At 42.8% G+C, this 18,173-nt stretch overlaps 1 protein-coding gene across 3 annotated transcripts in view; it reads left to right on the forward strand.

Annotated features, from left to right (window-relative positions):
* Positions 1-18,173, forward strand: part of LOC130179103 (phospholipid phosphatase-related protein type 4-like) — a 53,341-nt gene that overhangs the window by 17,873 nt on the left and 17,295 nt on the right. For 2 of the 3 annotated variants that reach the window (XM_056391850.1, XM_056391848.1), the window contains exons 2-9: positions 286-471; positions 3,864-3,993; positions 4,125-4,320; positions 10,714-10,771; positions 10,874-11,047; positions 15,139-15,274; positions 15,392-15,439; positions 16,389-16,617. In XM_056391850.1, the coding sequence (XP_056247825.1) occupies positions 286-471; positions 3,864-3,993; positions 4,125-4,320; positions 10,714-10,771; positions 10,874-11,047; positions 15,139-15,274; positions 15,392-15,439; positions 16,389-16,617 (1,157 nt within the window). The remainder of the gene's footprint in view (positions 1-285; positions 472-3,863; positions 3,994-4,124; positions 4,321-10,713; positions 10,772-10,873; positions 11,048-15,138; positions 15,275-15,391; positions 15,440-16,388; positions 16,618-18,173) is intronic. The other variant, XM_056391849.1, reaches the window with a different exon arrangement.

Raw genomic sequence — 18,173 nt, forward strand, 5'->3', positions numbered from 1 at the left:
TTGCATGTCCAGTGTTGAAGACTGTCAGGCTCCAGAAGCTAACACTAAATATCAGGTGATGTTCATGTGTTTATGTTCAGACATTTGACTTTTTTCTATACCTGTTGCTAAGGTATAGAAAGAAACATTAGTATCAGCATCAGTGAACGCCAGGTATGGTATCAGCCCTTGTATTGACCAACCTTTGTATTTACTGCAGTGTTTCCCTGGTGATGTGTGTTAGTACAGTTACAGTTTGTACAGTTTGCTGATGTCATCTGTCTTGTTCTTTACTCTTCACTGCAGCTCCCTATCCTGGCCTCCTCTGTCGTCAGTCTGTACTTTCTGGAGCTGACAGATATTTTCCAACCGGTGCATTCTGGGTACAGTTGTAATGACCGCAGTCTGTCTCTGCCCTACATCCTGCCTAGACAGGAAGTCTGCCCGCTACCTCTGCTCTTCAGTTTGGCCTTCGCTGCTCCCACCGTCACTGTAAGTAAACCTCCAGCTCCTTCACACTGGACCCTCACAGATACAGTGTTTAGACCCATTCACTATTTGCAACGTATTGCTTTTTAGATTTAACTGAAAATTGATTAAATTGCCATTTTTGCTCATCAATCTACAACCAATAACCCATAACAGTTCATAAAACATTGGGTGGAGAGCAGTTGCTTCTCTCTCTCTCTCTCTCTCTGTCTCAATTCAATTCAATATGCTTTATTGACATGAATGTAAGGTGGACAATATTGCCCAAGCGTTACAGACAATATAACAATGACATCAGGAAAAATACATATATACACACACAAATAGATAGATACTCTATTTAGCCCTTAGGGGAAATTCATGTGTCCAGTAGCTCATTAGTAAATGGACTTGAACTTATATAGCACTTTTCTGCTATATTCCACTCTACCTCCTGAGCCACAGCTGTTCTTTAACAGCCTTGGACACACACCATCCTGGCCTGTTGCCTCTTGAGCTCCACCTTCACCTCCTCCGCTGTAAAGGACAGCAGACTTGACTTCAGTGTGGAGGGAGTTGCAGCTGCAGCGTCAGGTTGTGGAGGAGATGCTGTAGGAGAAGCTGCAGCTGAAGCAGTGGGAGAGTCCTCCTTCTCCTGCTTTAATCTCCTCTTCAGCTCATGTTGCACACACCTGAGCTTCTCCCTGTCTCCATCCCTGAAGGCCTCCTTTTTCTGCTTGAGGAGGGTCTTGATGTTACTGGTGATCCAGGGTTTGTTGTTTGGAAAGCAGTGTACAGTCCTTGCTGGTATCACAGTGTCCATACAAAAGTTAATATAGTCTGTGGTACATTCACCCATTTTATCAAGGTCAGGGTCCTTTGCTGTTATCATTTCCCTGTGACTCCAACAGGACATTCCAATCCGTCCACTCAAAACAGTCTTTTAGAGACTCACTGGCCTCCGGGGTGCAGTTCCTGAATGAGCAGGTGGTTGCAGCCTGCCTCAGTACACAGGGCTTGTAGGAAAGCTGAAGAAAAACCAGATTATGATCTGATCTGCCAAGTGGTGGTAGAGCTGAAGCAGTGTAGGCCTCCTTGACGTTTGCATACAACAGATCAAGTGTCTTATTTTCCCTTGTGGGACAGTCAACATACTGAGTGAAGCCAGTCAGGTGAGAGGTGAGAGTGTCATGGTTAAAATCCCCCGATATTGCAATGAATGCATCAGGGTGCTGGGTCTGTACTCTCAACAGTCTCGTGAATGACCTCACACGTGACTGCAGGCTCTGCTCGTGCTCGATGTGTGAGAACTCCCTCTGTACATAGTACGGTCTAAGACCAACTGCCAACAGTTCAATATCCCGTATACATATAATATATTAAGTAAAATAAAAATGAATAAGTTAAAAGAACAAAAACAGTAATCATTGTTGTAATCGTTGTATTATAGGTCTACTAAAGTAATTATTTTCTCTCTCTCTCTCTCTCTCTCTCTCTCTCTCTCTCGCTCTCTTTCTCTCTCTCTCTCTCTCTGTATTAATCGATGTTTCAATGGGAAAACCTTCTTCCCACAAACAGAAGTTGTTTCCTACACGTTACAGATTTAGAAATGTGCCCATAATGCAGTGGGAGTGTGACCATGCTGAGAGAAGCACAGCTGCTTCCATGCTACATGAACATTTAGTTGGAAGAGGGTGATAAGAATTTCTTTTAAACTAACTGCTGTTAGTTGAATGAACTGTGGTGCAGCTCTGTTTAAAGGTGCTGTTGTGGTCAGTGACAGAGAGGCACGTCTCACTGGTTAATAAACCCAGGTTAGAATTTCCTCCTTCACAGACATCGTAGAAACTGGAATTCACTTCCTACTAATTTCATAAACTCTCTTAAGAAATGAGTTCATGAATTCTTCAATGTTAACTGCTAACACCCCGCAACCCAGTCTGGATTTTAGAGATGTAGCATCCATACCAATGTGACATCAGGTAATGATTGTACTGTATCAAGCTACAATGCTAGCACAACAGAAACCGACAGCTGGACCTGGTCCAGGTTCTCCTCTCAGGTCCAGCAGACTGATGGGGAGTTCCAGGTATTTAACCTCTGAACAGTGGACAGCAACGTCAAGTTCACTCAGGAGGATGTCAGAGGAAATAGTCTGTGCACATTGAAGATGACAGAAGCCTTAACATTGAAGTGCAGAGAAAACCCACACACACAGATCGCTATTTATTCTTTGATTCTCACCAACCACAAGCTGGGTGTATCAGACCCTCCTCCATCAGACTCTGAACTGGCCCCACATTTAAAACATGTGATTATACACTGAATCCCTGTAACACTGAGGTAGAAGCTTGTCCACCCTCAGGACAAAACACCAGAGCAGTGTAGTGTACGCAGTTCACTGCAGCGAGGAACGCACAGACCTGCACACAACAGGAAACAAACACAACGCAGGAGAGCCGGCTCCTCAGGGCAGGACTCAGCGGTCCAGCTGCATCTAAAGGACAAGGGACACTGGTCTGAGGACGGCAGGGTGAACACTTTGTCCGGAGACGGCAGATGGTTTGAAGGAAGAGTAAAAGAAGAAATCTACATCAAACTGGAACCAAACCGTCACTAAACAGAGGAAGTTTACCCCCCCCCCCCCAGACAACTTAACTCCCATTCACACCATGACTCAGGTCACACTAACGACTCACATGATGGATCCTGTAGGTGGGTAATGACTCAACAACCAGCTGAAGAAGACTTTAATGTCGGTGGTGAAACGTCTTCAAGAAACTCACGTCCAGCTCCTTTTGGCAGCAGAGCTCAGATAACACAGATCTTTCAGGCTGATGTCAATATTTGATCATTTAAAAGATGTGATTTAATTTCCCATGCAAATTACAGAAACTGACTTTCCTGTTAAGTAATCGTGTAAGAAGTGTAAATAAGAAATAAGATTACTCGTGAAGGTTGTGTTACACAGTTATTTATTTTCAAGTAAACACACTGTTTGTTTCTGAGAGTTGATGTATGTTTAACTTCTTTACTTGTGTTTTAACCTCATTTTGATGATTTTTCACATTTTGACATTGAATAAAGTTCATTCTTGTATGTTTGTTGACAAAAAAATCTTTACTCAAAAACTGGCTTTTTCTGATGCTTTCAACCCCATCTTACCTGACACAACCTCCCCTGCACGGGGAGTTTCACTGTCAGTTTTTTACATTTCATCTTGTATTTAGATTTTGTGTAAATAAACAAAACTAGCAGCCGTATCAGGAAGTAACAGTAAAAACTCCACTAACAGGTTTAATGCGTTCAGCTGATCAGTAAGGCAAATGTACGTGGTGACAAAAATCATTTTCAACCATCCTCTGTGTGTGTGTGTGTGTGTGTGTGTGTGTGTGTGTGTGTGTGTGTGTGTGTAGATTCTGATCGGAGAGGCCATTCTGTACTGCTATCTGTCCAGGAGGTCGTCAGCCACACAGACCGAAGCCAACATCAACGCTGCAGGCTGTAATTTCAACTCCTACATCCGCAGGGCTGTGCGCTTCATAGGTGGGAGGACACATTAATTAAAGCTGCAGCCGAGCCTGTGCATGTTTCTAGTGACTGTCACAAACAGAAACAAACTGATGAAAATGCTTTTACTTTAACATCACTCTAACGAATGGATTATTTTTTCTCAGGTGTCCACATCTTTGGCCTGTGTGTGACAGCACTGATAACTGACATCCTCCAGCTGTCCACCGGTCAACACACCCCCTACTGGCTGGATGTGTGCAAACCCAACCTGACCCACATCAACATGTCCAGCTGCGATGAAGCTTTTATTCTTGAGGATATCTGCTCCGGACAAGACATGGGCCTCATCAATGCTGGGAGGTAAGTCTTCCTCTTACTGAGTGAGTGTGGGAGAGTGTGTGAGTGAACTGTTGACTGTGTCAGAGGATGTGAGTGGGTGTGTTGAGTTTGTGTGTGTGTCTGTGGAACATTTTGTGATGTCTAGTTTTAGCACACGAGCTAAGATTGCCTGTAATCTCCTTGTGCTGTAGCTCAGTTCTAGACTGTTCTCCTCTCGCAACACATCGAATTCATCTGTTGCACAAAGAGGTTTACTTCTTGACTATCTTAAGCTTGACTGTGGTACAATGAATTCTGGGTAAATTAAGACTTTTTTTCAAAATAAAAAAGATGCTTGACTGAGGAACTGCATCAAAGATCCTCTATACAGAAGATAAGACATTACAGACAGCATGAAATGGCATGAAATGGGACACAGTTCCAACCCAGTACTAAGTCAGTCAACTATCAGTTTAATAGGTTAATACTCTCTGTTTTCCCTCCAAATAGTTAAATAATGACAACTTACAACAATAGCAGTTATTAAGCAATGAAACAAATTTAATTTAACTTATAAAGTTAGTAAGTCAATCCAAAAATAACTGGTCCATCTAAACATCTGGTTATCTGGAGGCAGGTCTCCACTAAAGTTCATTTTCTCCTGATCTGTTGATCTGAAAAATGTCATTTTGATGTCAGAATGTTCTGAAGACGTGGGGCTTGTGAGAACTGGGTCCAATATTTATTTCGGTGACTATGGATCGAAAGAATCTGTCATACTCTGTGATCTCGTTCACTTCTCTCACCGGAGTGAACAGACTCACCCTGGGGCCTGGTCTCCTGAAGGGGCGGGGAGGAGGGGAAACCCACGTGACACAGATACAGGAAAAGATTGGAAATGAAGAGTCTCGGTTTCTCTACTGTCTCTGACCGCATCCAAGTTCCATTTACCCCAGCAGAAAACATTCGTCTACTGGAAGGATTCAACAGTTACAAGGATGTTTTACTTGAAGAGTGAAAGAATAAAAGGAAAAATGTGCCCTCACCATGGGCTGCTTTCACACAGATACCTCAGACTGGTCTGTAGTGTTAGGTCCTCATGTTCATAGATCAGTCTAATGTTAGGCAGACTGTTTCACAGGAATAAAGACTGACTCATTTTAAGACACCTTACCTCCAGGCTAACTCAGGTCTAAGACTGTGGTTACCATGGTTACAATCAATGACACCTGTGCTGTGCAGCAGCAGCCAACAACAAGAAACAGAAAACGTGGCTCATCAATAATGGAGAGAGCAAAGAGAAGGAAAGGGTTTTTAGAGACTGCAGAGATTGAGTTTTTATTTTGATTGTTTTACTCTTTGCTGAATTTCCCAAGTGATACGTAGAATATTTTTATTTTATTTAAAAAAAAGTCTTAATTTACCCAGAATTCATTGTACCACAGTCTGGCTTAAGATAGTCAAGAAGTAAACCTCTGTGTGCAACAGATGAATTTAGACTCAGTCTCTCTGAAGTCTGACTGTTATATCAAAGACACTGGCTTTGTGAAACCAGCCCCATAACAATGTTTGCAAACCACAAATTATGAGCCATGTTGTCCTGTTTTATGTTGTTGAGTGCTACTGGTCAGTGCAGGTATCATTGATTGTTACCATGGTAACACTTGTCTGAGGCCTGAGTTAGCCTGGAGGTAAAGTGTCTAATGTTTTTGTCTTAAAATGCATCTTTATTTTTGGGAAAAAGTCTGACTGACATCAGACTGACCCATGAGCAGAATGAGGACTGGACCAACACTGCAGAGCAGTCTGAGACATCTGTGTAAACCAGCCCCTGGTGACAGTGAAGGTCATAACATATCATTCATGTCTTATGACGACTGTAACTCCCTGTATTCTGGAATCAGTCGCTCGTCCTTGTCTCGCCTGCAGCTGATCCAGGATCACATGACCTCTCCCCATTGGTTCCCTGTTCATTTTAGAAATGATTTCAAGGCTGTACTGTTTTTTTTTTTTTTAAAGCCCTCAGTGGATTATCCCCACCCCTACATCACAGACCTATTAAGCCCCTACACTTCATCCAGACCCCTCTGATCTCCCTCACGCTGACTTTAAACAAACAGGTGACTGCACGTTGTCAGTCACAACCCCCAGACCTGGCTTTTTCAATCAAATCTCAATCAAATCTCAGCTCAAAACATATTTATTCTCATTAGCGTTTGAGCCAAGATCAGCTGACTGCCTCATTGTGTTCACTCACTTGTTTGTTTAACTGTTGTTGTTGTTTGTTGATGTTTGATTGTATTTATTTCTCTTGCTCTATGCATACATTTGAATTGAATATGATTGTGATTAAAGCGTGTCCTGTGACCTGTGTGGAAGCATCTACAGCTGTTATTCCTCTCCACGTATTTGCTCCAGTGTTCTCTGTAAATTGTGACTCAAGATGCAGCAGGAGACTTTTCTTTTCTGTTGTTAAAATAACTTTGGTTTACTGCTGTTACAGCTTTAAAGCAACTTTTAATGATCTTTGCCACTGTCCTGAATTACTGGTGAGTGGTGAGTCTGAGCGATGACACTTTGTCACCAGTTGGACGCGCTCCAACGTGGACAGAATCTTTTGTAATTCATTTCAGACACAATGTGTACTTTTAAAAGTCACACTGTTGTCCAACTGGCACTTGTTATCATATCAGCTCTCACTCGTTTTGTTAATGTGCTCACATCAGTGCAGAAGAGTCACATGCACGGGGACCGTATTTCTCAGACTTGTAAGAATGACATACAGAAGTCTCTAAGGTGGTGTCAGCTTCTGCTCTGATGTCATATTATTATAAACACAGTCAGATACAACACCAGCACACTGTAACCAGTCACCATGAACATCGTAACAGTCACATGACCAGCGGATCTAAATCTAATTATGTCAGTACTGGTTGATGTTTTTCAGACTGATGCAGCAGAACGTCTCTTATTTTCTTTATTGTTGCTCATTAAATCATAGGTGAGGTCATCACAGGCAGCCAACGTCCTCCACACAACCTCACGCATTCCCACTTCAGGAAGTGCAGACAGGAAGTGAATGTAATGGAGTCAGAGCACTTCCTTGTTGCTGAAATGCATACGGTCACTAAAATGTAATCAGACGAGATGTCTGCATCTTCACTGTTGATGAAAGAGAAGAGAGAGGCTGGGAGATAAGGACAGTCTGGTCTGTCAGACTGCAGACAGCTGACCAATCACCCGGCAGTAAGCTTGTTGACCGAGTGATGAATCATAACGTGTTGGGAGAGACAGAGTTCTGTACAGAGAAGTCACCACTCAGCAGAAAGAAGTTCAAATCATATCAGAGACGAGCTGCAGCCGTGAAGCGATGTTGTGTCCTTCTTTATATAATCCAGAATTTGCAAGTATAATATTATTTGTCTCTGACTAGCCTTCAACATGTCCGTGCTTTCGCCATGTTGAGCACAACGGGACAGTCACAAGCACCACCGACCTGAGGCAGACACAGAGAGAGCATTACCACCCACGACGTCATGTCTTGCTGCAGAGAACACAATTGCAATTTTCATGGCATTAAATGACAGATATCTGAAACCAAAGTGCTGCACAATGCTACAACTCAAACTGTGGAAGCCTCAATTAAACCTGGTGAAACAGCGACAGGCTTCAGCAGCAACAGTACAGACTGTTCCGTGCTGTCCAACACACCCGAGCCGCTCCACACACACTCTTAGTCTGCAGTGAAATGCTCTGGAGCAGAGGCAGCCTTCAAAAATCTCTGGATATTTTGTCTTATTAAATCTCTCAGCACTATCTCCTCTGCAAAATTCAAATATTATTTTCATGCCTTTTATTGGCAGCGTTCTTTATGCAAATGTATAAACAGATCAAACAGACTGTTGCTTCTCTTTCTAACCAATATTTGCGAGTTGCAGTTGTGACATTGTTTTGCTTATGTCATCAGATGTGATTACAACCTATTCTGTTCAATTCAGTTCGATTCAAATTTATTTGTATAGCACCAAATCATAACACGCATTATCCCAAGACCAGGAAAAGCTATATACTGTAGTATTCAGTTCTGTCAGGCTGGTTGTAATGATACTAATAATTGTGATACAGGGAAGGTGTAATAGTCTTATTAATAATAACATCAGGAATTATTGCAGCACCGATTAATAAAAACAATAATAATAATAATGATGCTCAGAGGATCATGGGAGTCCCCCCAGCAGTCTAGATCTATAGCAGCATCACTAAGGGCTCGTTCAGGACTCTTTATCAAAGCTTTATCAAAGAGACGGTTTGAAGCCTGATCTTAAATGTAGAGAGGGATCTGCCTCCTGGACCCAGACTGGGAGCTGGTTCCACAGGAGAGCAGCCTGACAGCTGAAGGTTCTACCTCCCATTCTAGTCTTAGAACTCTAGCAACCACAGTAGGCCTGCATTTAGAGCGCAGTGTTCGGTTGGGATAATAGGGAACTATGAGCTCTTTAAGATATGATGGTGTCTGACCATTAATGTCTTTGTAGGTGAGGAAGAGGAATTTATAGGGAGCTGATGAAGCTAACACAGAGGAGATGTGATCTCTTCTTCTAGTTCCTGTCAGTACTCTGCTGCAGCAGTTTGCTTTTCACTGAGTTACCGGGACATCCTGATTATAAAGACTTACAGTACTCATGTCCTGGTCAAAAATGTCCCCAAGGTTCCTTACAGTAGCCCTGGAGGTCAAGGTAATGCCATCCAGAGTAAGTATATTATCAGATAATGTATTTCTGAGGTGTTTATGGTAGTTAGCTGAAGAACAAGAACTTCAGTTTTGTCTGAATTTAAAAGTAAAAGATTACAGGTCATCCAGGTCTTTATGTCTTTATGACACACCTCAAGTCAACCACCTGATTTGGCTTCATAGATAAATACAGCTGTGTGAATTTTGTTCATAGGACAACAAAGATAACTGCAAGAGACTTGACTCTTTGTCTTCCAGAATAACTTAGACCTCCAAGAGAAGAACGGTTTCTCTTATGTAAAGTTGTCCCGGACTCTGGAAACCAGAACTGAGACTCTCGCAGCTTCTTTCAGTCACGTCTTTCTGGAAGACGCCTTGTCGACGATGTAAAAGAGAAGCTGAAAAGGCAAAAGCAAACACCAGCAACATGGAGGAGGTTTTCAGATCCGTAGAGACAGATCTGTTCTGTTCTCCAACAACATGATGCTTCTTTATTGGTCCATGGGTTCACTTAAAATAGCTGCTAATTCAGCAAACTTTTAATGGAGCACTGACACTGATGTTTTTCATACGTTAAAAGGCTTAGAGGGGGAGAGTCATCTCAGTTTTGTTGGGGGGGGGGGGGGCACAGTATCAGACTTTGAAAACCCAACAACAAAAACACCACTACACCCCAACAAGTGTCACAGTGTCAGCGAAACTTTCACAAACGTGGATTCTGCAGAAACCTGGGACCAGATGCAGCGATGACACGTACACACAAAAAGCATGTGTACGCCATTTCCTGCACATACATCAGTATTTATAAAGACAGACACACTCATTCCTTTGACCATGTGAACACACAGTTTTCCAAAGTGATACAAGTTAACACATGATTTAACATAAAATAATAACCAACTTCACGGAGCTTCAGTCATTATCAGTATAAGCTTCACTGTTCACACAGTAAGAACAATTTTACATTTCATAAACAGAAATAATTGTATTTGTGCTCAATGTTTCCTTCAGCATCGTTTAATGTCCTTATTATTAATTGAGTCGTTCTGTAACTGTCTGATACTATTTGAATATTTACTGATGACAGTGTTGGAGCCTCGTTAAGACTCTGGTCCCAATGACAGAAGCTCAGAGTGAAACAGGACTTTACATCAGAGTGATTGTACTAAAGTAAACTGATGGAGGTTTTTACCTCAGTTTCACAATCAGTGAAATTCTTCTTCTTCCTCGTCTTTCTTCTCTGTGTCTGATCACTTGTGGCACAGACTGTTTTTATACCAACTGATGGATTAAGGTCTTCATCCACTTATGGCCAATTTGTGTGAGTGGAAATGAGGCTCGTTCAAATGTGCCCAATTCCTCAATGAGTGAGATTTAAGAAGCAGAACCATGTGTACACACAGCTTTATAATCCTGATGAAAAGAATGTGTATGAATATTTCTGGTTTTGTGTGTACACATTTCAGTATTGGAGATTCAATACTATCAGCAGTGTCAGTGCAAATTGCAAATGACACACCTGCTACAGACACACACACAGTATTGTACTGACACACACATACACTCACATACACACACCTACACACATACCCAAGTTTCTTTGAAAGTCACTTCCTTGTTGTACATGAATATTCAGTATTGTCCTCAGCTGTCTGAACATGGTAATTAGCTTCAAGAACACTCTGTCTTTCTTTTCTTTATAGGAAGTCTTTCCCCTCCCAGCATGCAACTCTGGCTGCCTTTGCTGCTGTCTACATCTCAGTAAGTGGTGAACGTGTACACTCGTGTGTAGAGTGAGACTTTTTGTAGCTTCAACCAGCATTAAAAGAGAACGGCCGGTCCACGTGACTCTGTGTGTTTCAGATGTACTTCAACACGGTGCTGACGGACTCGGCCAAGCTGCTGAAGCCTCTCCTGGTGTTCTCCTTCGTCATGTTGGCCATCCTGGCCGGGCTGACCAGGATCATCCAGTTCAGGAACCACCCTGTGGATGTGTACTGCGGATGGTTACTGGGAGCCGCCATCGCTGTTTATCTGGTAACAACCAATGAGTTACAACCATTTGAATGGATCCTTACAGGCCAGGTGCAGGTTCCTGGTGATGGACCAGACTTTTGCATGTTACGCACACATGTATTTAGTTTAGTAACCCTTACAATGGCACTTTTTCAGCGACATCCTGCTCGTCCTTCATTGCTGTTTTTGTCAACAACATGGTCACTTAAATTACTACTATCTACTAGAGTATCTACTACAGTGAAATGACCCCAGGACAGAAGAACATTTGAAAAACTGAGCACTTACTGTGTGTAGACTACAGAGCTCTGAGGTTGAGTGAGTACAATAAAGTAGAAACAAGTTCAGCTGTACATGCACACACATTACAGTCACACAATGGGAACAGTACAGAGCTATGGTGAGTGAAGGAATGAGTTTAAAGGTTTAAAGGGAACCTGTGATGCTTTTCCTTTCTTCTGTCATATACACACACATCTGACATTATATATGAGTAATATAATGAGTAAACGTCTGTTCGCTCAATCCTGAACACCAGGTTTCAACAGTGCTCTCAGCTGGCTCGACTGAGTATGCACCGTAGGAATGAATAGTTCGCCATCTTTGAACCACTAAGTAATACCTGGTCACTGTCCATAATACAATGAGCGGTGGTGAATCAGTGTCCTTCAGGTCCCCTGACCATCACACAACATGGCCCCGAGGCCACGCCTCCTACAGCCGTCGCTGCTTCACTCCTCTGTTGCATGTTTGTAATACTCTGGGAAAGTCTGAATCTGAGGGTGTATTTACTCTTCAAGTCAACTTTTTCTATGTTTGCTCACTTATATTATAGCCACTTATTAAAAGGCGAAATGCAGGCTCAGTTTAACTAGTGGTTTGATTTCATCAGTGGGTTAACTGGAAATTTAATTCTAAGCATTTCAGTTACAATGATTCAGAATAGTCATTGAACTGTTGAACCCGTAGCATTTTTCCACTGCATTGCACTGACTCTACTCCACTCAACTTGCTTTTGGTACCAGGTTCTTCTTTTTCCACTGATAGTACCCCCTCAATGCAGCGTTGTTACTATAGCGACAACACACAAAGCCATCGACTCATTTTCAAGGTGACACACATGAACAATGATAGATAGATAGATAGATAGATAGATAGATAGATAGATAGATAGATAGATAGATAGATAGATAGATAGATAGATAGATAGATAGATAGTACACTGGCCACCACTGATGATAAAACATGCAGCATTTCACTGCAGAGGTCAAAGAACCTGAGCCTCCTGAGGAAAAAGAGCCGGCTCTGCCCCTTCAGGTAGATGGCATCTGTCTTTATGGACCGGTCCAGTTTACTGTCCAGGTGCACACCTAGGTATTTATAAGTGTGCACCACCTCAATGTCCTTCCCCTCAAATGTTGACTGGCTGAAGGATGGGCGTAGACCTCCGACAGTCCGCGACCATTTCCTTGGTCTTGGAGGTGTTCAGAAGGAGGCAGTTCTTGTCGCTCCATTCACTGAAAGCCATCGTCAGATCCCTGTTCTCCTCTTCCTGCCTGTTCCTGATACGCACCACAATAGCTGTGTCAATAGAGAAAAAGGGAAACCAAACAGAGAAACCTCTGCACTTCCTCATTGACCACGGTGTGGTTTTGCATCAGTAACCAACAGAAATGTAAGAGGCTACACTCTGCGGTTTGTTCAGAAAGTCCCGTCTCTCTGAGCGATCCGCAGTGTTTTCATGTCACCTTTTGGTGTCGCTTCAGCTCGCATGGTGCCACAGCGGAGGTGATACCAAAAAAAGTACAGGTTCCAGGTTTCTATTCACAACTCCGGCCGATAGAAAACTAAAAAAGACGAGTGGAGCCGGTACCATGTGGAAAAGGGCTCTGTGTCTGAGCTGTCAGGGTGAACTGATGATACAACGTGTTAGGTTTTTGTTTTCTAGGTCAGGAAGTAAAATTTCTTAACTCCTCCTGCAAGTTGCTGCAGAATAGACTTTATTTAAATGTAATACTGTTATTGCAGCTGTGTGGTTCAGTCCAACATACAGGCTAAAAGAGACATAGACGTTCAGCTCTCATGTTGAAAGTGGTGGATACTCACTCAGTATAAAACCTCCCACACACCTTCATCCTCCCCTCTACACACTCAGATAGACCCACACATCCACCATGCACACACACGCACACATGCATGAACACACACACACACACACACACACACACCTCCTCAGCTGCCTACACTTGTTGTTCTGCCGTCTCCTGCAGGGAGAAACGTTGGCTCCAGATATGAGGTTGTGCTCCGGAACATCAGTGCCACATCAGCTGATTAAGAGTTACCGGTTTAAACTTAACACATTTCACTGGTGGACGTCTTTTATCTTTATGCAAAATAGATAATTATTGATGTTGGAAAATGATCTCGGTGATTAACTTAAGTTGCAAGCTTGTTATCCTTTATGTGCTCTACAGTGTGCAGACTTGATGATTACCCACATTTGTTCTCTAGGCGATAGTTTTGTTCAGTGCAGGATTCATTTGGCTATTTTGAGATGCTTTGGTTGGCTTTGTACCATCGATCAACGGAGAGGAAGTGAAAAGAAAAGAAGCTAAACTGAGTCTGATTGGCAGCCTCCACATGTTTTGTGTGGTGCTGCTCTGGGTCAGGAGATCTGCACAAAACAGAAACTTACTTACTTACATACTTTTCCTGTTCGATACTTTTCTGTTCATAATATATAAAGTTTACCATTTCAACGCTGTTTGTATATTGTTGGTTGTGTTACAGGATTATTATCACTGAACCATTAAATTCTGTTCGGGATCGTCACTAGACAACGTTTCAGAGATCACACATCCGGCCTCCGTTCAGCCACAAGCTGCTCGTACCAGTCAACCTGCTTACACCTCAAGAAGAAGAAAAGCCAGAGTCAAGCTGGAGCTCTTAAGCAGCTCATAGGTCTTTCCATCTAGGTAAAGCCAGACCAGTATTGGCTCCACGGTCGGACTGATCCACTGGCACCAGCTGCCCGTATGGCACAGATGGAGCCGGTAAACACGGAAAAACTTTATGGATGTTTTGAAGGTCTACCACCAGGTGGTAGTCCCCATGTCCGGTCCACCTGTGCTCTGATCTGGCAAATTCTGGCAAAGTACTTTCACCTGTGTGGCTTGGTTCTCTGCCCGAGACGCCTTTACTCCAATATATCTGTAGAGAATAGTTGTTTGGTGCTGTATTGTCATTGAAAATCTCATTTACAGAACCTTTAAATTGCAAGTAAAACTTTAATGTTAAACCTGGTCGAGGCGGATTCTTATGCTGGTAGGTAGGTCAATGTATAACAATGCATCTAATTTTATAAACGTCCTATCTTGAGTCGTTAGAAACTATGGCTGAGAAGCAAATACACGTGGAGGTGTACAAATACCTCAAACTGCACCTAAACTGTGTTTTCAGCTCATCTCCCTCTTCACCGCGACGGTCCGGTACAATGCTAACGCTGCACCAATTCCTCCTGTTCCACCTCCTTCTCTCATCACCCGACTGCCCCACCCATCCCCACATCTGTCCCCACCCACTCCTCACCTCAGCTCTCCCCACCTGCACCTCATTCCCCGACAAAGGCTCGCTCTGCTTATACCAGTTCACTTCCTGCGCTCCTCGTCGGATCGTCTGCTTTTGTTCCAGCTCCTGTTCTCTTGTGTTTCCCTTGTGATCCCGCTCCAGTCTGTGTTTTTCCTGCAGTTGTTCCTGTTTGCCAGCTTGTCATCTCATCTGCTTCTGAACCTGATTTCTTTCATATCATGGCACCTTCACCACATCGGCATGTCTTGGTTTGGATTCCTGCCTGTGCTGCTGCCATTGTGATAGTGTCTTAATGTCAGTGGCCATCTGTACATCTTTCGCTCTTACGTTTAGAAATTACTGATGATAAATAATGATTTAAATTCCATCCTTCAGGGAACCAAGTGCAGTACCATTTGGTGACATGGCTGCCTCCTGAAACTGGATTTGTCTCTGTTTTATTCTTCTGTCTTTGCAGCATGCCCTTCTGTGTCTCACTATGTGTGTGTGTGTGTGTGTGTGTGTGTGTGTGTGTTTGTATGCAGGGTGTGTATGCAGTGGGGAATTTCCAGCCTAGTGAAGATCGGTCTAGAAGTCGACCATCTCCCCCCATCCTGAGAGAGCCCCCCCTCTCCTCCCTGCCCAATGTCAGCCAAGCAGCAGTTAGCAACAGCCACCAAGGTAAAACCAGCTTCCTCACCCTGACATCTACCAGAATACACTTCCATGAAAAATGCAACACAAAAATAAACCTAATTATATAATTACCAGCGGATCTTGTGTGTCTGCTTTACTCAGTTCCAGTTCCAGTCACACTGTTCCAGCAGCGCAGGGACTTTGAACAAGGTGAAATGCAATAACAACAAAATCAGGGGAATTCATCTGAAACCAGCTGAGCACAGAGGACAAGATGTAAAACTATAAATGTCTTAATTGAAAGGGGTAAAACATGATGATCATTCTTTCTGACTCAACTTTAAAAAACTGGGTGTCTGTCACAAATTGAACATGCAGTACATGTCAAATAGCCTCCATTAGCGTTGCTTTAGAGTCTTACCCAATTGCTTATATCAGATGCTGTAATTTGTGGAACCTACCTTTATTTATCAGATTATATTATCTGTTCTGTTACATTATATACACTCTACAGTAGTGTAGCTGTAGTCTCTGGCTATGTCCACACTACTACGTTTTCATTTTAAAAAACGATCTCTGTCCACACAAATATTTTAGCTCCATATCAGAAATAATCTCTGTAAACAGGAAGCAGGTTGTCTACTCTGCAGTTGATTAGTCGCACAAAATCCTCTTAACGAGGAACAACAAAGACAGCTGCAGTGTTAAAATGCAGAATGTAAGGGAACATCAGCTGCTAGCAAAGACAAGGTCAGTAACACTGTAATTCATTATCATGTTGTATTCACCACTGGTAGTCCAGGCTGATGAGAGCCAATCAGGAGAGACCGTGGGAGTCTACGTCATCGCTTCCAAATGTCTCAGTTTCAAAATAAAGTTTTCAGAATAAAACAGGTGCAGCAGCATTTCAGAAAGTTTTGAAGAAACGTAGCAAAAGTGATGCGTTGTAAAACTAAAAGGTAGTAGTGTGGACACGTTGATCCACTGAGCTCTTGTCTTGGAACCTCCTGCTCAGTTCTGCTGGTCTGATGTCTGATCTTCATGTTTTGACTCTTTGTTGTTCATTTTTAGTAATAAAACCACTTTGAATAAGTAACTGATCTTCATCACTCCCTTTTTTAATTTGACAGTTTGACCTCTCCTTTTCCTCCTCTGATAGGCCACCACACCCTGGCTCCGAGCCAACCGGAGCCCATTATCACCAGGACCTCCTCCCACGTCTTGTCCCCTGACCAGACGGGGCCCATCCTGACACGGAGCTCCTCCTACCGAGAGCCCTCTCTCACCAACCTGAAGAGAGCTAGTGCTGAGGTGGAGGTGATAACTCCATCTAGTCCCCTAGGCAACCGTGACAACATGATGACCTTCAGCAGCAGCACGCTGCCAAGGTAGAAGCTTACCCATAATACATCATGTTTAACTGTCACATGCTAATCAAATGTTAAATGTAATCCCAGTAATAACAAAGTTTTAAACTGCAAAAACTGCCTCAGGAATTAAATAGATCATTATTCTTTCTGTACATGTTTAAAAACTCAGACACTGATTTTTCTGGGACATACCAGAATGTCAGTTCCCGATATTGAAATCTAATACTAATATCAGTTAATTAGTAGCTGGCCTAGCTAGCTACTAATTGTTTCAGCATGGAGGGACCTACACTTGAAGAAGCAGCCAGAGGCCTGTTCAAGCAGATCTAAAGCCAACACAAGATTTATCTGGCAGGTCGTTTGTGTGACTCTTTCTCTTCTTTCTCAGAGCAGAATGTTTTTAATGTGAATCTTAAATCTTAAACTTTTTTGATGTTGTTGCAAGAGACAACTAAGACACTCTCCTGATCACTGTTGGGCTGTGTCTAAACCAAAACAACTTCATTTTAAAATGGCGTTTTCAAACGAAGACAATCTTTGTCGGGGCGACTGTCATGGCTCCGTATCAGAAACGATCTGCGTTCAAACTATCACACCTCAAAACGCAGTTGTAGCATTAAAATACAGAATGTAACTGAACAGCAGCTGCTAGCAAAGACAACAAGGTCAGTAACACTGTAATTCATTATCATGTTGTATTCACCACTGGGAGTCCAGGCTGATGAGAGCCAATCAGGAGAGACCGCGGGTGTCTACGTCATCGATTCCAAAGGTGTGTGCTGGTGCCGACACTCGGACAACGTAGCAACAGAGAATTTTAGAACTAAAACGTAGCAGTGTGGACGTAGCCTTGGGCTGTCATCGGATGTAGCTTTGGCTATGGCTACGTAGTGTTAGGTTAGCTAACACGAGCTAAACCTCAGCCAGTCTCTTGACCTGTAAAAGAGCTGGAGGCATGAGAGGGTTTTTCAGAAGTGGTTAAATGACAGCTGTTGAAGTGAAAATGTGTGTATGTGGGAGGTAGAGAGCAGATGAACAGAGTGGAGCCTGAGACTGTGCTGCAGGAGAAGTTCACTAACTTCTTGATGAGTTTATGTGAATGTTTTAGAGGAGAATAGTAAAACAGAAGAGGAATCATGTGCCTCAGGGTACGAGCACATTAAAACCTAACTGATGACGATCGTGAGTCTGTTCATTCAGCAGCAGTATCCCACACAGTGTCTGAGGGACTAGAGGGACGACCACAGAAACAGCTCAATTAATCTACATGATGCAACCATTTATCAATTATTTACATAATAATCTGTGATACATATGTTTAAATAATCATATGACTAACAGTTGATTGTCTGACTGATGCATTTTTATTGAAATATAAAAAGCTCCATTCTTCTTCTTCTTCTCCCTGTCCCCTCAGTCTGAGGTAGAAACACTGAGAGAAGTGTGTGTTTATCTGAGGAAGTAGAAGTGACTGCTCCCAGTTTAAAGACACAGGGTCTAAGAGGCGTGACAGAAATCATTCATTGATTAATGATTGAATTGTTCTGTTGTTAACTATTTGCCATCACACCAAA

The sequence above is a fragment of the Seriola aureovittata genome, chromosome 12 (genome assembly GCF_021018895.1).
Source record: "Seriola aureovittata isolate HTS-2021-v1 ecotype China chromosome 12, ASM2101889v1, whole genome shotgun sequence".
Lineage (NCBI taxonomy): Eukaryota > Metazoa > Chordata > Actinopteri > Carangiformes > Carangidae > Seriola > Seriola aureovittata.